Below are 21,887 nucleotides of genomic sequence, written 5' to 3' on the forward strand. Positions count from 1 at the left end.
GACTGAACCCCTACCACTGGAAGACCTGGGACAGTGTGCCACCCTATATAAAGTTCCCCCGGCACCCAAGGACACAGGTCATGAGTGAGGCCCAAGGGAATCTTCAATTTGGGCGGCCGTGTTGCTTAGGTCACGTCAGAATGCAGAAATGAAAACAAGACGTGTGATGGTTAGAATCAGATTAAAATGATGAGGCAACCCGATGTAGAGGGCCACTGGAAGCATCTCGAAATGAGGATTTCTGACCTGAATCTGTTGCTGGAGCAAGTTGATTTTATGCTGCTGCTGCAGAAGTTGTTGTTGTTGTCTAGCAATCTGCAAAGAGATCACAGGAGACAAGGTTACCATCCTACTGACTTTCTGGGGGCATCGCCTGCCTCTTGTCTCCCCATTGATGAGAACATAGGCCACCATGCCCTACGCTGGGTACGAGGCATCCTTAAGAAGGAGCAGAGCAAGGATTTAAGCTCCAGGATCAACTCCTTGTTCTATTTCCTTTGGCCTAGAACAAATGAACTCGGAGGTTCTGCAACATGATCTACTCCAGCAAGACCCAGAAAGGGTCTTCCCGGTGATAGGTAAGAATTCCATAGTTCCCACATGCCCAGCCTTTCTCTACCAAAGAAAGAGGGTTTGCATAAAACAACAACTGGGGACAATGTTGTGACAAAGGCCTTGTGACTAGCATGAAGTATAAGCTACATTGCTTAGTGAAAACGTGGTGTGGTTTTGTTTTGGTCGTTGTTTGTAAACTGTGTTGTCATTTTGGCCTCCAGTAAACTTCTAACCACCAGCTCTTCAACACACACCAAGCTAGGGTCTTCACCTATTTCTCTACCAAGGTGATTCTCAAGGTCAAGTCACTTGCCCAGCTTGAAATGTATGTTAACCCTGACCTTCTCACATTTCCTCTAAATCCAACTGTCAACTCTTATTCTAGAACTTTCTCTCTTGGCTTCCAGAACCTATAATATTTTCCTGGTTTTCTTCCTTCTGCTATGTTATTAAAAGTTAAAATTCTTCACACTCAATTAAAATCACATTCTTTTCTCTATAACTTCTTTCTTAGGTATGTTAAAGTGTTCTCCTCCGTCTGCTTGTTTGGCCCTAAATCTATTTTTATGTTGTTTTATTTTGGGTTTGTTTGCATTTAATGGGGCTAGAACCCTGCACCTCCTGCTCCTGCTTGGTTTTTCTGCACACAGTAGTCCATCTATCAGTTGACCCATACCTCCCCTTGTGCCACTTTTTAGTGGTTGATGAAAGTGTCTCATGAGCTTTCTTGTCCTGGCTGGCTTTGAACTGTGGTTCTTGGATATCAGTCTCCAGAATAACTACGATTACAGGCATGATCTATTGGTACCCAGATATACCTGCACCTTAAACGTCAGACTCATCCAGAGACTTAATGAAAGGCTCATGCTCAACAACATGGACAGGACCTAAACTAGGATGGAGTGTCCTGCCCCGATCCTAAGTGTTTTCCCACAATCAGCACCCTGTTATCTGGTCTCAACACCACCTTGCTATTTCCTTAACACAATGTATCATGACTTTGCATTCATTTACTTTTCTTTTTTCTATTTCTCACCTGTGGGGCTTGAACTCAGGCCCTGGGTGCTATCCCTGAGCTCTTTCACTCAAGGCTAGTGCTCTACTACTTGAGTCACAGCTCCACTTCCGGTTTTCTGGTGGTTCACTGGAGATAAAAATCTCGCAAACTGGGCTGGGGATATAGCCTAGTGGCAAGAGTGCCTGCCTCGGATACACGAAGCCCTAGGTTCGATTCCCCAGCACCACATATACAGAAAACGGCCAGAAGCGACGCTGTGGCTCAAGTGGCAGAGTGCTAGCCTTGAGCAAAAAGAAGCAAGGGACAGTGCTCAGGCCCTGAGTCCAAGGCCCAGGACTGGCAAAAAAAAAAATCTCGCAAACTTTCCTGCCTGGGCTGGCTTTGAACCTTGATCCTCAGACTTCAGCCTTCTGAGTAGCTAGAATGGCAGGACAAGTGCTAGAGCAAGAGTGAGGCCCTGAGTTTGAACCTCAATACTGTCAGCAAGGGGGAAGAGCCTGGAGGGCAGGTCATGGGTGAAAGGCTTCAGTCCAAGTACTGGTGGTCAGAGAGCAGGTAAATGTGATCATAGACGGGGAGAGGGAGAGGGTGAGAGAAGAAAGGAATACTAAGCAGGAAATCTGACCTGAATTTTAGGACCCTGTCCTCAGCGTCCTTTACCCCCAGATCTGTAAGACACCCTCCCCACCCCTACTGGCTCAATGTGGGAGAGGGGTTGGGGTGGAGGGGGGCTGAGCCTCTGCAGATCTCTCTCAAGAGACCTCCTCTCCAGCTGTGGGGGTAGCACCACTAAACTGTGGAAGGACAGCAGGGTTCCTAGGTTTCTAAGGTGAAGGTGAGAGGTCTTGAGAAAGCAAAACATTCTAGAATGCTTGCCTGTGACATTTGGAGATTGGCTAGAAACATGAAGTAGAGAGAAAAGAAACTTTCTCTGTATTAAGAGATTGCTTGAAAGCTTTTCAGGACAAGTGTGCCATTCTCATTCACCAAGGAATCTCTGGATTCGCTACCAAGTAATATTCTCCCTCTGAGCTCCATTTCCAGATGCCTGCAGGAGTTCCGTGCAGAGTGATGTTGTTCTATGCTAAACACATCAAGGACTCACACAAGAAGAATATGGGCTGTATCTAATGATAGACAAATGCATCTTTAAGGAAAAAGATGCATCATTTCAGTACAAGTAAAAATGTACAGAGTGTGGTAGTTCATTCCTCAAGTTCAGTACTCAAGAAACTGAGGGAGGAGGATCAAGACTTTAAGTCCAACCTGGGCAACAAAATAAAACCTAGTTTTGAACAACAACAACAACAACAATTATCTTTCAAGCAGAGAAGAACCACTAAGTAAATGAGAGTAAAATGAACATGTAGAAAGCACCAGTGGCTCACGCCTATCATCCTAGCTACTCACGAGGCTGAGATCTGAGGATCAAAGTTCAAAGCCTGCTGGGGCAGGAAAGTCCATGAGACTCTTACCACTGATTAAACACCAAAACCTGGAAGTGGGACTGTGGCTCAAGTAGTAGAGCACCAGCCTTGAGCAAAATGAAAGCACTGAGACCCTGAGTTCAAGCCCTAGTACTCTGTCCCCATCCCACATACACATACACAACTATGAATGACTATAACTCTCTACTTGTCTTTCTCTGTCCCTGATCATTATCATGCCTAATTTAGAATTAAACGATATGAATGCAAGCTCCTCCCTATTTAAATTATTTCAGTCATTCTAGTAGCTTTTATTTAGATTACTAATAGCACCTTCACTGAAAATTCATTTCCCCAACTGGAAAGTCACTTCCTTTGCTAAATGCTGCCTGTTCTTCACATCTTCGTTCAAGTGTCTCCTTATTGGAAGAGATTCCTTGGCCTTCCATGGGTCTTTCTGTGGTCTACTTTTATCCCCCATCAGAATTCCTTGATTATAATTTTAAATTGAATATCCTCTACCAGAAATGTTTAAGACCTGCAATGGTTTAGATTTCTTATATTTTTGGATTTGGGGCTATCTGTGCATACACAGTAAGATATGTGGAAAAGAGAACCCAGATCAAAGCATATATAATTCATGGATGTTGCTTGTATGCTTTATGCACATAGCCTAAGAGAACTTCATACCGTGTTTTTAGCTTGCCTTGGTATTTATTTATTTATTTGTGATGATACGGGGGCTTCAACTCAGAGCCTCATGTTCTCATTTGGCTTTTTTCCCCTCAAGGATGGTGCTCTACCACTTGAGCCACAGCTGCACTTCAGCTTTCTGAAGGTTAATTGGAGTTAAGAGTCTCACAGACTTTTCTGTCCAGACTGGCTTTGAACCTGGATCCTCAGATCCTGGTCTCCTGAGTAGGATGAGAGGTGAGAATCACTGGTACCTGGTGCTCTCTGTGGGTTCTGACAGCTACCAAGCACATGAGGAAATTTCGCTGAGGAGAATTCCATTTGTCATGTCATGCCAGCATGCTCCACATTCTGGAGCATTTCAGAGTTCAGTATTCTGATTAGGAATGCTCAATGTGGGGTTCCATCTTTCCACTGAATTTGGTCACAAAGCTGTGTGTGTGTGTGTGATTGGCAAGTAGCCAGCAAAGCAATATCTTTAAGCAAGAGACCTCTGTTCGTTCTTAACTCTCTTCTTGTTCTTTTTCAATTTAGTTTTACTTTTTCTATTATTTTTAAGCAGTTGTCCAAACAGGTTTCAAATCAACGTGTCGGTTGATGAGGACAATGCATCTTGATCCACACATCACCCTTTCCATCAATTTCCCTCATCTCTCCCTACCCCTCCCCTCAAGTCACCTGACTCCATTTTTACCCATGAACACTGAATATGATGACTGCCTTTGCCCACCTTCCTCCCTCTGTTCACCTGCCTTCTAGTCCCCTTGAACTTAACCATCCGCCCTGACAACACAAGCTCTAGCTTCCTGGTGTTCATTTTGTTATGCTCTAAGTTAGTTGTTTCAGCAAGTTATACCATGGGACTTCTCCCCTGCGTATACCATACTTTAGTTTACACCTGTGTGTATATGAACCTGAGACCCTGTATATGTTTTCCTGTATGTTTATGATTTACAGCTAACTTCCACATAGGGGAGAAAACACATTTCCTTTGTCTCTCTGGGCCTGGCTTCCCTCCTGTCGTTTTGGTCCAGGTCCAGCCCACGGCCTCTGCTTACCTGTTCTTGCTGCTGCTTGGCCAGTTCCATCTGCTGGCGTTGTTTCTCAATCTGGGAGGCAGCCAGCTTCTTCTGCTCATCGTGGGCGGCCAGCAGTTGCTCTCGCAGGCTCGTCAGCTGGTTGATCATACCCATGAGCTGCCGCTCCTTCTCCGCGAGGCTCTCTGGAGTCCCTGGGCAGTGACAAAAGAAAGAGAAATAAAGCATAAGAGAAACAAGAAGTCTGCAAGAAGTCGCCACAATTCAGCCAGGTTCAAACGTCACACATACGAACACGGTCTGCAGGGCACCAATGGCTCACACCTGTAATCCCAGCTGCTCAGAAGGCTGAGATCTGAGGATTGCCATTAGAAGCCAGCCTGGAGCAAGAGTGCATGGGACTCCTAGGTTGAATTGACCAGGGAAAAGCCAGAAACGGAAGTGTGCCTCTAGTGGTAGACTGCTAGCCTTGAGCAAAGAAAGCTCAGAGACAGCACTCCAAAAGTGAGTTACTGGGTATATTGGCCAACTAAATCCAACTAAATATTCGGAATCATTTTTTAATGACAAGAAATGATCTATATCTTTTTTCTCTTTCACTTATTGCTATTCTCTTTTACTTATTATTATGTATTAGCTGAACACCTATTACTTTTTGTGTTTGCGTGCTCATACAGGGTTGAAGTCAAGGCCTTGGCTTTCTTCATTCAAGGCTGAAACTCTACCATTTGAGTCACAGCTCCATTTCCAGTTTCCTGGTGGTTTATTGGAAATAAAAGTCTCACAGACTTTCCTGGCTGGGCTGGCTTCGAGCCACGATCCTCAGATCTCAGCCTCTAGAGTAGCTAGGATGACAGGCATGAGCTACCAATGCCTGGCTGTATGTAATATTTTAAAGTTCTGTGCTGGGCCTATGGAGGATTAAAAATGATGTCTAAGACACTATTTATAGACTTCAGTTTTTCATCTAATTAAACAAGCAAAGACAGGAAAACTTAAAACCCATAATTACTAAGACACAAAGCCATTAAAAATGCTGTTTCTCCCTTCATTTAGAAACAATCTCAAAGATTCAACCCTAAGAGATCCTCTGTTAAGGTTAATAAAGGGGAAAATGCTTGGGTCAAGGGCTGAGGTTTATTTGGAAAGTGTGTGCTTGTTAATGTGGGTAAAAGCCCTGGCTTGAGTCCCCAGCAACACACGCACGCACATACACACACATACACACACACTCATGAGATGGGCAGGAGGGTCAACCATGAAGATTAAGGAAACAGACATTCAAGTTTGAGAACACAATAGGCTTTCCTGAAATACTGAAATGTGGGTGAAAAATTAGCATCATTTTATAGTCTCCTAAAATTATGCATATATCTAAGATCTTAAAAATAAATCATGGTGGCCATTGAGGGAAAGAGTAGGCAAATACAGCCATCATATTCAATGCCCATAGGTGAAAATGGAGCCAGGACACTTGAGGGGAGGGTTAGGATATCCTCATAATTTGATATGTTGAAGTGAAACTCCTGTGTACAATGACTGACTGATACTAAAATTAATTTAAAAAGAAAAGATATCATAGGTCCATGATATTTAAAACACACTGGAAGGATCTTTTTAAGTGAGGTTAAAATAGTTATTGGATAGAGCAGACATGTGTGCTATGCAGTGAAATAGAAATAACACCATTTTTAATTGTTCTTTTAAAACTCACAAGATAGATGTGACCCCTTTGCTATAGTACGAGCAGCAGGAGAGAACACAATCATTAATTACAGTTTTCACTTCAAACATAAGATACTAAGTGCTATTTTAATAATTCATTTGCCACCTGTATATGTAATTAGGTAAAATGAGGTGCTATAACTCGGTTCCCCTGCCCATTTCCTCATAGTTTCCCTGCCAGTTGCTGAAAGACTGACATATGATTTTGAGGAAGTATTAGCTACTGTTCTTGGTTTACATTTTTCATGTGCCCATCTGGGATGGAAATGAAATTTCTAAGTAAAAAAAATAATCGAACATATTTGTAATAAACAGACATCCAGAACAAAACGCTGTGTGAATTTTTTTTTAAAGATTCATTAATTGTGCTGGTTTCTTATTATCAATAGTTAACTCTGATACTGATATAAGGATAATGGATCTAACCAGTGCCATCTTGGCCACGTGGTGGATGACAGGAAATTTGGTTCAACTGGAGCCCTCTTGTCTTCATGGTGTATGTGTGGGGTGTGGGGTTGTGCGAGGAGTCCCACCCCTAGGTGATGGGCGTGCCTGAATTTCTAGAAGGAGGGGCGGAGACTTGGATGATAGGTTACTGGATCTGTCAATCCTATGCTTTGAACTTGGGAGACTCTTGGGTTTCCTGTGACCTTGCCCTTTGGCCTAAGGCTATTTAGGCTCAGACCAGCTTGGGTGCCATTACTCCATGCCTCCTTTCTCCTGTCTCCTGGCTCTCCTCTGATCACCATGGCATCCCACTTCAGCTCTCCATTGGAATTGATCTGGTTTGTTGGTATTTTCCTGCTCTCGTGGCTCAGTTCTCAGTGTTAAGTGCATTTGAGGGGCTGCAGGTCTTTCAGACAGATTCAAACTCTTAAAATGTGGCTTCTCTGTTTCTCAAGACTGAGTTCCCTGTACAACAATGCATCATGGGGCAAATTGATGTTTTCTAATGATTTAATAAATCTCAGATATTTGGATTCCATTGGCACTGAATAATATTCCCTGAGAATAATTAGATAATATTTATTATTTCTTAATAGTTGGTAATCTGAATACCATCACGAGCCAGATTTTCTCCATGAAATATTCATATGACACAGAAGTAAGCTGCTACAACTTTTGGAGAATACATTCAAGGAAGAAGAATAAACAGCATAATTGGGAATGGTTGTGACTTGCTTCTAGAAACCTCACCCCTGAAAATGAGGAAGGTAGAGAAATATTAATATATGCCTTCAATGAGAAACTGGAAGCAATCTGATCATCAGCTAGGAATAATCAGACACTTAAGAGGATATTCATAAAATAGAGTGGTTTATAGCCATGACAAAGTTATGTTTGAAGAACACTTTAAGGTTTTGGATGTTGCTCATGATATAAAACTGGGTGAAAGAATTAGGCAGGAAGAATATTTGTATTAATGTATGCCTACACATACACACACAAGTACACACATACCCTGCACTACTTCATATATTCATAGGGAAAAAAGCTGAAAGTAATCTCTAGTACTATAGATTCATCTTAGGGCTGTGCAGTCGCCAGGTAAATTCTCCATCCCTTGAGTCATGCTCCCAGCCCGTCCTTTCTACTTTTTGAATATTTGCAGTGAGAAAAACACTTCTCCAAAGGCTTTCAAGTTGTGATTCTAATATTTTTTTTCAAAATATCTTGAAAGCAATACTATCAGTGTTCCTTAAAACCAGGATTTAAGAGTATGGGTTTATTACATACTTAAGGAGTACTAGAGTACTGAAATTATTTTCAATTGAATTCTGTCTTCAACTGGCCAGGGTTTAAATATTCAAGAAAGGGGCTCTCCTTTTTTCTCTGACTCTCTTTTCCCTTTTTTTTTTCCTTCTTGTACTCACTCACAAATTCCATGGAACTAATTAAAAATTAAAACGAGCAAAGTTTAATCCACCAGAAGATCCTACAAATACAGTCAAGGCTACCAACTTCCAAACACATGCAAAGATTCTAGCTGAATACATCATTTTCCATTATCATCATCGATCAATCAACTGGTGATTCAGTAAGTCCCTATTATTATTTCTTTGAAAGCAGCACACAGTTCCCTTTCTCTCTCCCAACCCAAAGCAATGTTCTTGCATTGCATGTAAGCCACTTTTATTTATTTCATTAAACAAAAGGATAGTTGCCACAACAGCTAAGCCATTGTTCTTGTCTAACTTCCTGGGCACTGCGTGATCCTCCTGCCTGCCCCCTCTCCCCAAGAGCCATCATTCCAATTCACTTGCCCCCAGAGGGCAGCCTCGCGTTGTGCCATCTCTGAAAGTCAGCAGGAAAAGCAAAGTCCACTCCTCCATCCCCAGTTTGCTGTCAAACCTGAGCTGAACACCTATAAGTATAGAAAAGGAGGAAAAGAGAGAGAGAGAGAGAGACAGAGAGACAGAGACAGAGAGAGACAGAGACAGAGAGAGACAGAGACAGAGAGAGAGAGACAGAGAGAGAGAGATGGTGCCAAAGAGTGACTATGTACGTATGTGTGTGTTCTACAGCTGCTTTTAAAATACATCCGGAAACATCTTTTTGAACAGAACTGGAGGACAATCTCCTAACTTGTGCTTAGAAAAGTAAGCCTTGCAAGGAAAAGAAAAACCCTCAAAATTAAAGACAGAGACTCCTTTTGTAGGAGTGCTGTAGCTTCCTAAATGAACACCCCAGGCAGGCCTGAAGGGCAGCTGAGTCCTTTTCTTCCCCTCCTTGTTGTTGCTGCTGCTGCTTTTAAGTTTGACTTGTGAAGGAAATGAAGCTGGAGGGAGGGAGAAAAATGTCTGTCCTCCAAAGAAGAGAGAGGGTAAGTCTTGGAGTCTGTGGTGATGTGCCCTGCGCTCTACTCTCTGCTCTCCTTCATTCTTTCGGCCAGTGGAGGAATAAGAGTTCTATGTTTCCCCAGGTGAAATGGGTTAAAAGTCATCAAACTAAAGATACACACAGAGACCTTCTCTCCCCGAAAAGGAAAGATCTCCTTTTTCCTTGGGCTTTTGTCTTTAATCTCCAAGAAACATGCTGATTATTTATCATTTAAATTTTATTCTGTGATGCATTTTCATTGGTGAATTTGACTACAACCCTTTTTCCATTCCTTCTCTCCCTCCCCTCCCTCCTCCTTTCTCTTTCTTTCTCCTTTTTGTGGTTCCAGTACTGGGACTAGAATTTAGGGCTTTGAGCGCTTGCTTGGATTTTTCTGCTCAAGGCTGGTGTGTTCTAACTTGAGCTGCAAACACCTCCACTTCAGTGTTTTGCAACTTAATTGTACCTAAGAGTCTCATGGACTTTCCTGCACTGGATGGCTTTGAACTTTGGTCCTCAGTCTGTGACTTCTGAATAGGTAGGGATATTTTCTCGATATTCCTTGGAAATGAATTGTGGCCTATAGATATGTAATTCTCCATGCTTTGACAGACCAAATGAAATAGTCAGTGCAATGTTTTCTGGAACTTTCCAAAGTTCCAGACAGAGATGTCTTGTCAAATATTTGACAAGACAGGTTGGGACAATGTTCTTTCTCACTTAGGGGACAAGCCCCTAGCTCTCCAGGAAAACACGTGAATACACACATATGCAAAAAGAGCACATTTCTACAAATCCACCAGAATAAATCAATACTACATACATTACATGAATAGCGATCACTGAGTACATTAACTTTCTCAGAATGACTCCCAATATAGAATTTATAATCCTAAGGGTACTTAATAATAACAAAAAAGAAATGTCGACTGCTTATAATGCTCCCAGGGCAGAAAAAAATACCTTTACACGAATCAAAAGAACAATGGGCTTCTATTTCTTTTTCCGATTGTGGGGCTTGAACTCTGGGCCTGGGCACTGTCCCTGAGCTCTTCAGCTCAAGACTAATGCTCTACCACTTGAGCCACAGTGCCACTTCCTGGGCTTCTATTTCTATGAGAAGAAATTTACCTTCTTTCTGCTGCCTCCTCAATGCCCCGCCAATTCCCAGAAGTTTAAGATTTGGATAGCCAATCTCTATATTCCAGAAAGGATTTTTCTTAGTCTTCTGTGATGGTAGATTTAAATTAAACCAAAGCAAACAACAATAACAGCAGCAAACAAATCACATCCCATCCAGGTTCAAACGTATAATCCTAGCTACTCAGGAGGCTGAGATCTGAGGATTGCATTTCAAAGCCAGCTCAAGCAGGAAAACATCTATGAGACTCTTATCTCTAGTGAACCAATAGAAAACTGGAAGTGACCTATGGCTCAAAGTGGTAAAGTGCTAGTCTTGAGCACAAAGAGCTAAGGGACAGTGCCCAAGCCCTGAGTTCAAGCCTCTAGACTGGAAAAAAAAAAGTGAAGTAAAGCACATTGAAGATATAATGAAGTTATAATATTATATTTAAAAATAGATCTACCACTAGCTGTATACCAATAGTGGCTACTCAGGAGGCTGAGATTTGAGGATGATAGTTTGAAGCCAGCCCAGGTAGGAAAGTTTGTGAGACTCTTATCTCCAAGGAACCACCAGAAAACTGGAAGTGGCCTTGAAGCTCAGAGACAGCACCCAGGTTCTGAGTTTGAGAACCATGGCCAACAAAGGAAAAAAATCAAAAGAGTAAAACCTCTACTTTTAATTTATCCTACAAGGTACTAAGAGAAAGTAGGAATACTAAAACTGAGCACAAAGACTGCTGGAAGCACAAAAAAGATGTATAAATAGCATTTCCCCCTCATTCTTTCTAAGTATCAACTTCGTTTACAAAATACATTTAAATCAAAATAATGACACAAGCATTACCTTTGATTTCTCCAAAGTTCCCTGATCCCATTGCAAGAAGCTTGTCTTTCCAGTCCTTTGAGAGTAGCTTTTCAATACTAGGGGTTTCTAGGTAGAGAAAACAAAACAAAACAAAATATAAGCAAACTCACCTGGTAGAAAATGTCCATTTAACAAAGCCATCTCTGGCTGCCTCTAATTCACAAGGAACCCATCCACAAACTGACAATAGGGTGGGGGGAAAAAAGAAGGTGTTTTGTCACCTCCTGTTTTCAAAATTATTAGCCTTTTCCTCCTGCAGAACAAAGCCCTACTAATTCTTTATGGCAATGAGGATTGCATAAACCTGTGGTTCATTTTTTTTTTCTTTTTGATTTGGTAAACAAAATTCCTCCTGGAATGGATGCTTGTCAATTTCAGGGTGTTAGTCTGCCATCAAAAAATAATTATGTTGATAAAATGCAGAGTGAAAAAAAATAAAATAAAGGCAAAGAATTAGCTCTTAAATCTGCTCCTTGTAATTATACCCCTGTGTGTGTTATGTGTACAATTACATGCACTTTATAATGTGTGTTTAACATCTCATGGTGGGAAAGCACAAGGTGGCAAGATTTGCCAGCTCTGCGAACATTAAAATTTAAAAAAAATTGATATAAAAGAAGCTTGGAAAAGATTGTAAAATCTAAAGAAGTAATACTTATCATGAAAACCTATTATTTGCTTATTTCTGATTCGTATCATATCCTTTTTTTTTTTTTCAAAAGCCTGGTGTTGGGGCAGTACACACACATTTTTGTGCTTTAGTGTGGTATTTGTTTCTGTATATCTCTTGGTTGGCAACCTCTCCTTTTGTGTGGAGTTTTAATGTATAAGTAAATATAAATGCTAATAAAACTCCCAAACAGCAAAGTCAGTTCTCCACAATGTAATTGTCTATTCTTGTCAGCATTTAGATGTGTACACAATTACAATGGTTTGCAATCCCACGATTAGCCCCAGCATTCAGTCAGAAAATAGAATGTTCTAGAAGATAAGTATCCCAGTATGCCGCATCTAAATAACAATGCCCACACTTATTATCTGCATGGAAGACATACTCGGCCTTTCTCCACACTGGTGTTTATGTGTATTTGTGTCTGTTCAGGCATTTGTTTACCTCCCGCTGGGGACCTAAAGTTAACTTATCAAAGGGACCTTCTGTCCCACAGAGAGAGACCATAACATTATTAGAAACTGGTTAATTTTCCCTGACAGACAAGTTCTTTTACAGAGACCTCATCATCACCTTTGGCTAATGTCAAATACTTTTTTTTTTTCCCTGCCCCCTAGGACTCAAATTACAGCCAACCACAAAGCCTGGCTGAAGTTTTTACCAAAGCACTAGATTGAATCTCTTTCAGGAGTCAAACACTTGTGGAAATCAAAATGCTTATCTATATTTTTGAATGGGGGGGTGAAGAGCCTAAAGAATTCACTTTTACTGGACCAAAAAATACACTGGGACATGATAAATTACACAAGTTTCTAGATATTCACACAGCAAGACCAAAGGAGGATATTCTTAGGAGAGGATCACAAAGATGCTTAAAATAATGTTTATCAAAATGAACGCCAAGAAATGGAAACAAGAGGTTTTCTTTTGTTCTTTCCTGCTATTTTTGTTTTCTGTCTTTGGTCTTGTTTGTAAGTTTATCTGCTTTGGGGGAGGGTGGAGGGGCACAGAAATTGAGGGATAAAGGGTGAACAACTATGTGGAAAATGAATTCTATAACTTGTAGGTAAGAACATGAAGAAAAACTCAGGGTAACATTATCCAAAAAGAAGTGTTCTCATTACCTGACTTATGTAATGAGAACCTTTCTTTACAATTATAAATCCTTTACAATAAATAACCTTTTACAATAATAAATATATACATATATGTGTACATATATACATATATGTATATATATGTATATGTATATGTATATATATATAATTTACTTTTTCCAAAAACATCCCTTTTGTACCTCATCATTTGGAAAATAATTTGGCAATTCTGTGCTCAAGAACAGAGGGTAAAGATCTTTGCTCTGAAATCAATATCTCAGTTCAACTGATGCTTTTATAAATTTAAAATACTTCTGCCAGGCTTTCCGACATTTCTATCCCATTCTCAGTAAACAGTGCAAGCAAAATCATTTCTTAAACCTTATCAGAGGTCAAAGAATAAAACACTTTCTTCTGTCTCTCTTTCTCTTTCTCTCTGTTTCTCTCTTTTGCCCCTAGCCCTCTACAAAAATTCTTGAGTAGCATGTAAACAGAACTCAGCCAATAGGGCATCTGCCATAGAAAAGCCTTGGTCATTAAAAGCTAACACACCTTTGCAAAGCAGGAATGCAGCTACAGAAACCCATTGTGCACGAACAATAGGACCCCTGAACTCCCAGCCCCCAAAGCAGACCGTTTAACTTTGAACACCATTGTCTACAAAACCCAGAACAAAGATTTTCCCCTGCAGCTAGACAAAATATTCACTGTAGTGAAACTCACAAAGAAGCACAAGTCCTGGGTCTAAAGTTGCAGAGTTAAAGAAACAGTCACCCGATTTCTGAAACCTGGGGAACATTCTTGGTCTTTTTATGAACTAGCGCAAGCAGAGCCTCCTGGACTAGAAGAAAGGGAATGAATAACTTCTTCAAGACCAAGTTATTTCGCAAATGTAAAATCAGAAAATTACCTAACTGCTGAGGGTTGTCATAGCTTTGATAAAGAAAGACATTAATACTTACAAGCTGGGCGAGCTATGTATATTCAATGAAGTTGTGAATGTATTTATTGAGCAGCCTTAGTCCCAGGAACTCTGCTAATATTTTACCATTTATTTTGTTTTTATCCCGTGTTCTCTCATTTGAGCTCAGTAACCAACCTTAAGACCTAAAGTGTAATAATACATCTGTTTTACCAGTTGAAAAAAGAAAAAGCACAAAAAGGACACATAACACATAAGGTAAAAATAGACTGACATTTCAGAAGAAGAATTAAAGTCTCGAGTTAACTACTTTTCTCCACAAATTCCTATGCTTATCCACAGGGAAATGGTGGGAGAGCCATTATTTTTGAAGACAAAGTCTCAGCACTGTTCAGTACTTAGATGGGGTGTTTCACACTTCTCTCCAGAATCTGAGAAAAGGACTCATCCATGTCTCACTGTTTAAGGAACAGGATCAGGGAGAGGCTGTGATTTTCCCAGATAGAACTGTATTCCACCCTTTGAGCTCAAAGTCACTACCACTTCCAGTTATCTCTTCTCCATCTGTCTGTCTCTTCTGTCTTTGTCATACACACATTCTCTCTCTCTGGGTGGGAGGTTGGATTGGGCTCTTTCTCTGTCTCTTCTTGTCTCTTTCTCTGTTTCTGTTTTTGTGTGTCTATTTCTTGTTCTGGGTCTCTCTTTGTCTCTGCTATCTCCCCCCCCACCCTGCTGTCTCTGGATGGATGGGTCTCTATCTCTGTCTATGTCTCTTGGTCTCTTCTGTTTCTCTCTTTCTTCCTCTCTCTGCCTCTTGTCTGTGTGTCTGTTTCTTTCTGTAGATCTCTCTCTTCTGTTTCTCTCTGTTTCTCTATCTCTCTCTGTGTATTCTTGCTCTAGGTCTCTCCCCCTCCTCTCTGGATTGGTCTGTGGGCCTAGTTATCTCTCTAGGTCTCTCTGTCTCTCTTCTCTCTCTGGATGGGTCCCTCTGTCTTTAAGTCCCTCCCTCCCTCTCATCTACTAAAGAATACTATTACTAACTCCACTGGATGAATGAAAGAAGAAATCAATCTTCTAGGACATTACAGACATAGGAATAGCAATTGTGAGGTCTGAATGCAAGAATACTTTCTCCTCCTCCTTCGATGGTAACCAAATGCATGTTTTCCACTCAGAATTCTGTCCAGTTTAATGACAGCTGGTGACGTCATGGCGGAGGCCCACAGTGAGGTGCTTCATTTTGCTCCTACAGTGGAGTCGGCACTGGACAGTCCGGGCTCTAAGCAGGGACTCTAGTGAGTTGGGCCAGGAATGGGTAGGGGTGCAGGGCCCCAGGAGAGGGGGACAGGGGTGAGTGCCCATTTCTCTACTTCAATTACTTTTAATAAATAGCTCCAGGAAATCCACACCCAGTTTCTTGATCTCAGCTGCTACCTCTTTTTCTTTCTTTTTCCACTTAATGAAATGCTAAAGAATGATGGCACAGCAATGAACACACCAGCAGACATATAGGAGTGGTCCAACATCTCAAAAAGCAATAAAACCCCACCCGGAAAATTCATGGTTGGTAATGGGAAGGACCAAATGGCAGCGTCCCAGTGTTTACCACACTCCTGCTCAGTAGTTTGTGAATTCAATAAGTGAAAGATATCGCAATTACGTAAGCGATGCCTCAGAACCTACAGAGTAAAAGAAGGAATAGTTAAGTGTTTTCTCAAATGAGATGTAGGAAACACATCCAATTGTGGGTTTTATTTTTGTTGTGGTTGTGTCGTTTGTGCCAGTTCCAGGGCTTGAACTCAGGACCTAAGGCTCTTTCTTAGCTTTTTTGCTAAAGGCCAGCACTCTACCATTTGACCCACACCTCCACTTCTGACTGTTTCGTTGTTGTTGTTGTTGTTTGCTAGTTATTTGGAGACAAATGTCTCAGGGACTTTCCTGTCTGGGCTGGCTTTGAACCACAGTCCTCAGATCTAAGGGTCCTCTGGAGAAGCTAGGATGACAGGCGTGAGCCACCAGCACCTGGGCAGGAATTGTGTGAAAAGGTGTTATATTTCATCCAATATTATTTTTCAAGTATTCAAGGTGTAGATATTTTACATGTGTGTAGACATGGGGGGAGGAGGAGGCTGGGGTCCTGATTGCCTTCCACACACATCTAGGGCTCCTGGCACTGAAGCAAGGGTCAGAGTCAATACTTGCCTTTTACCATCCTATTTGCATTTGCACTGTGCTGCTATAACAAGGTGGCAGCCTAGTCACTGAATCCATGTTACAGTTCAGGAAACTAAGATCTAACATCTAGATGGGCCCAACATCATCAAATCAGAGAACAGAAACAAGATGTTAGGAAGCCAGGTTCCCGTAATTCAATGATCTGTTTAGCAGAAAAGTGCATACAAACACACACACAAATATATATACATGTAAATATAGCCACATATGTATGTATATATGAACAGATGTGCATATATATTCACATATATTCATATATGTACATGTATATTTGTGTATATATGCAGGCACATATACACACATACATATGTGCATATACATACATGTATGCGTCATGTGTGTATGTGTACATATATTCATGCATAAGATATATAAATATATGTGAATATATGTACAATTATATCTATATGTGTATGGATCTGTATATATACATAGATATTTGTATACAGACATATTAACATATATAAAATATTTGTGAATATATGTATGTGTATAGATATTTGTACATATACACATATACATATATGTGTGTGTGTGTGCACACGCGTGTGTGAGTGTGCTGGCACTGGGCCGTGAAGCCAGCGGGACTAGCTTTTGCCTTTAGCTTTTTCACGCAAGGCTGGTGCTCTACCACTTAAGCCATTCCTCCACTGCCAGTCTTTTTTTCTCTCCAAGGAGAGAAAGGATTCTCGTGGACTTTCTTGCTCAGCCTGGCTTCAAACCACCAGCAGACAGCTAAATGCATCTATTTTAAAAAGTGAAAAAAAGTGTTCAGAAATAAGCCAAAATAAATGAGACATGAAAGAGATTCTTCACCCATCTACAAATTAAGTAGGCTGTAAAGAGTTTACTTGGATTTCTCTCTACCACCAGGACCCTCTGATATAGTTACTTGCTTTGTATCCCCTTGTACTCATTCTATTTTTTTTTCACCCTCACATATGTTCCTGCACATCAATGCTTGGGGCTATCCCCACCAGTGAATGGCTCCCCAACTGTGCCAGCCATTGTTACAACAGCCTCTTTAGGGCCTGTTCATTCCCTATAACTCTCACTCCCTTTTCCCCTCTGTGCCAAACACTCTTAAGACTGACTCCCTCATGTGGAACAATGAGGTCTCCAGACTCATGCCAACATATTGTAATTCCCCAACAGGCTTCCAGTGCCAAGAATTAAACCACATTCGCTCCAGCGCAGTAGCTTTACACACGAGCTCTGGTTTTTGCTTTGTGTGTTTATGTACGGCTTTTCTCCCCCTTTCCTTAATCTCCCTTGAGCTGCTGTGGCAAAGCATATTGAAAAATGAAACAAGCAGGGGCAAAAAAAAAAAAAAAACACCCAACCCTTACATATGTGTAATATTTGACTTTTTAAACAAAGTGACAGAAGTTAGGCTAGATGCAGTGTACTGCTGTTTACATTTTAATTTTGTAGCTTAAACTCAACTGTGTTTTTCTAGACTTGGGGTCATGTACATATTTAGGAATGAGAGGTGCCTGTTTTGGAAGGAAAAAATAATATAGCTAAATTCCAAATATACTAGTACCTTCTTTGATGTCAAGAAAGAAAAGCAACATGGGTTATACTCATCAAACTATCAGGATTTAAATGCTGAGAAGAGCTTTCAATATCAGTTTGATAAGCAGTTCATAAAAGTAAATACTAGAACACTTATCAGAAATGAATGGAATGATTTGGTTATGGCAAAAAGTAAAACAAAATAAGAATTCTATTTTTATGAATGTTTTATGTGTTACACCAAACACATCTAAATGCCTTTTCCTACAAGAATTGCATCTTAAAAAAACAACAACAAAAAAACCTTCCAGTATTTGATATATAGGATATACAGGGTTTATTGTCATCAATATACTACATATTTTCTATTTTTTGCATCTTGTTTTGTAGCTGGTGATTGAACCCATGGTCTCACACACAGGTAATCTACCATTGGTGTATGTTATACATACAGCTCAGGGCAAATTCTTTAAAAAAAAAAAAAAAGCCAAACATTTGAAACAGCTTAGCTTAATTATATTCACCACTTGTAGTTTCAGTTGATGATTTAAAGATCATGTTGGAAGTTGATCATGTTAGAATTAAATCCTATTAACTAAATAAACATGGTCAGAATGAGGAGTTTTGTAACCAGTGTACACTCTTGAAAGCTTTCACTTGCTGGACCCACAAAACCTAAAGATTAATACAAGTTAGTGTGGTTGAATACATTTTCTTCAAAAAGAGAATTGTAATCCGACATGGTTGCTATTTAATCATTCACCTAGAGACTATTTTTGAGAGGAAGATTGGACATAATCTGGAAATCACACCAGTTAAGGGTTTATGTGGATAATGCTCCCATCTCTAGAAAATATTGAGGGCTGAATATTAAACAATATAGAGTAAGCATAGGAACTTTACATACCTGTACACTAAAACCTATCAGGCCTGAAATAGTTCCTTTAGTGAAGCACTAGTGGGCCTCTGGAAATGGTCAAATTCTTCTAGGAAATGTTTTTAAAAAAGACTGTAGTGTGCAAGAGAAAGAACTGAAATTCCAAAGCATTAGGATTTCAATAAGCCTCACTTGTACATGCAATTATCCTGATGCGCTTTAAGCTCTGGAAATACTTTAATTTTAGGACTTCCAAAATAGTTGTTTGTTTCTACTTGAAAGTGATTAAGATTTTGCTGGCAAACTAGAAAGTCTTGGAGTCAAGCTTTCAATTTTTTAAAATGGGCAATCTTTTGGGGGGGGTTATCTAATATTAATCACCAATTTAAACTTCCTTATTTATCGATTGACACAATTAACACACTTGTTCCATTATACTCAATGTCATATCACATTCTACATAGATCTTTCTTATCACATGATTCAATGTGCTGTCATTAATATGACATTCTTGCTTTGGCAGCTATGCTGCTAGCTCCTTTATAAGACAGTGGTACACATATTTCCTACATAAAAAAAAAAATCTTGGAAAGCTCGATTCCATCCTCCTTTAGAAAGTAACATTTTTGCCCCATTGGTAGCAGAGCTTGAACTCAAAATGTCATGTTCATCCATCTTACCTGGCTTATGGCTAGCCCACTACCGTTTGACCCATGTTCCTGTCAGACAGCTTTCTGTGTAAGGAGATGGTCATGCAGCCTTTTCTGCTTGAGCTGGCTTTGAACCATGACCCTCCAGAAACTCAGTCTCTACCAAGTACCTTGCTATGTATTTTCATTTATCAATCACAAACCTTTTTATTTATTCATTCAAATATTTGGCCCCAGGAAAAAAATACCTAAGTTATTTGAGGACCTTAATTCAATAGAAAATTACAAAGAAATTCTCCTTATGAAATAATTCAGTTACATTTCACAGCAAAATAGAATAATAATGATATCACAAAACCTATTGCTTACTACCTCACCGAGTTTTAGCAAGTGGTTTAACCTCTTTGAGCTTCAGTTTACTCACCTGGAAAGAGGATAATAACTGTACTCATTTTATGTTGGCTGTGAGAATTAATTTATGCAAAGCACTTAAAACTGGGAAAACAGGGCTGGGCATAAGATAACACCTGAGAATGTCAACTAACAGTGCATCTGCAACTCAGTATAAAATAACCACAAGGAAGCACTTCAAAGTCAAGTGGAAGCATGTGTTTGCATTTATCTATATGTAGATACAGAGAGATAATCTACATCTCTATCTATGTAGCTAGCTAGGTAGTTTAATCTATATCTACATATAGCTATATATAAATCTAGATAGTTAGCTATGTATCTATACATTTATATCTGTAAATGTACGTGTGTAGATCTATAGATACATAGATATGTATAGGTAGATATCTTATAGATACCTACATATCTACAGCTTTATAGATATATTTATCTCTATCTCTATGTATATACCTATAGAATTATATATAACTATATAAATATATGCCCATATATTTGTGTCCATGTAGATATCTATATAGATATTTAAACATATATATTTATATAGCTATGTAAAACATATATTAGAGTTAACCAACATAGATACATACATACATATGTATAGACATATATATTCATGTACATATGTCAGTTTATATGTTTATATGTCATGTACATATTCAGTTTATGTCTCATTAAAGCTACCCAGAGGTGGGTGCTGGTAGCTCATGGCTGTAATCCTAGCTACTCAGAAGGCTGAGATCTGAGGATCCTGGTTCAAAGCCAGCCCAGGTAGGAAAGTCTGTGATACTAATCTCTAACCACCAGGCAAATAAAGGAGCATGATAGTGTGAGGGGCAGGGAAGGCAAACTTTCCATAGTGGATGGGGGTGATTTTTCCCAAGGGCATACACAGGTGTAGATAGATTCAGTGAACCAATCATCACCTGTGAGCTTTGTGGGTTATTCTGGACAGTTATCTTTGTAACCTCCCCAAGGCTCTGTTATGTCTTCTACATCATCTCAAGCTTTGCTTTGCTTTATTTTTGTCTGAGTCCAGGACTTGTACTTGGGATCTGGGTGGAAGTCAATGACCTGGTATCTCAAGCCAGGACACAGATGGGGCATTGTGGAGCAATTCTCCCAAGTCTACACAACCAACAGGAATCATCATCATTATCATCATCATCAGCGCTGTAGCCCTGTCCTCCATCATGGCAAACTCACCCCAGCCTCCCTGACAGCCAAAGCATTTTAACTTTTGAATTAAAAAAAAATGAAAGAGGGACTGGGGATATAGCCTAGTGGCAAGAGTGCCTGCCTCGGATACACGAGGCCCTAGGTTCGATTCCCCAGCACCACATATACAGAAAACGGCCAGAAGCGGCGCTGTGGCTCAAGTGGCAGAGTGCTAGCCTTGAGCGGGAAGAAGCCAGGGACAGTGCTCAGGCCCTGAGTCCAAGGCCCAGGACTGGCAAAAAAAAAAAAAAAAAAAAAAACTGGAAAAAAAAATGAAAGAGTTCCACACTCTCCTGTAACACCTCTTCCTATAAAGCGCACAGCTAATGATCACTGTCCATTGGGATCCAAACAATTTATGATGTAAGCAAAGAGTGGGTGGAGCCCTGTGCTTCAAGTCCTACCCATTGGCTACTATGAGAGGAGGGACAGTGAAGAGAAGGAGGGAGGCGAAGGGTTATAAGGAAGGAGGGATAGGACACAAAGGGAAAGCAACATGACAGAAAATTGGGAGGAAACTGCTATAAAGGAAGGGGTGAATGGAAGAGGAATGAAGATGTTGATGAGATGACACATCAAGACGCATCATACATACAAATTGTTTTGTTAAATGGCAAAAACTCAATATATAACCTAAATGTTCAGAAAAGTGAAGGAAAAGCTGGGCTGGGAGGGATGGATGAGACTGTTGACCAAAAATGCACTGTATTCATAAACTGCTTTGCTGAATGGCAAGTCCATTGTACAACTACTTAAAGAGAATAAGAACATTCCAAGAAGTAAATAAACAAGATATGACAACAGAAAACAAAAGAGGTAGTAGCCTATTTTTTCTTATGAAAGATATTCTAATCTCTATTTTACCCATCAAATAACCAATATCCTTACAGACGAATAACAATGATTTTGATTTTCTGCATACAGTATTTTCTCCATATATGTAGTACAATCATAAAGGATAATAAGAAATGTGCCATGAGAACTCTACTATAGTTTAAATTATATGACAATCAGGTGTATTTAG

General features: G+C 40.1%; 1 protein-coding gene across 12 annotated transcripts in view; it reads right to left on the reverse strand.

Annotated features, from left to right (window-relative positions):
• The window catches only part of Sox5 (SRY-box transcription factor 5), an 884,924-nt gene that overhangs the window by 188,846 nt on the left and 674,191 nt on the right, over positions 1-21,887 (reverse strand). For all 12 annotated transcript variants that reach the window (XM_048335235.1, XM_048335237.1, XM_048335233.1 and 9 more), the window contains 3 exons: positions 11,245-11,331; positions 4,752-4,924; positions 247-315 (listed from right to left, as the gene is read on the reverse strand). In XM_048335235.1, the coding sequence (XP_048191192.1) occupies positions 247-315; positions 4,752-4,924; positions 11,245-11,331 (329 nt within the window). The remainder of the gene's footprint in view (positions 1-246; positions 316-4,751; positions 4,925-11,244; positions 11,332-21,887) is intronic.

This window comes from Perognathus longimembris, chromosome 27 (genome assembly GCF_023159225.1).
Source record: "Perognathus longimembris pacificus isolate PPM17 chromosome 27, ASM2315922v1, whole genome shotgun sequence".
In the NCBI taxonomy this organism is placed as follows: Eukaryota; Metazoa; Chordata; class Mammalia; order Rodentia; family Heteromyidae; genus Perognathus; species Perognathus longimembris.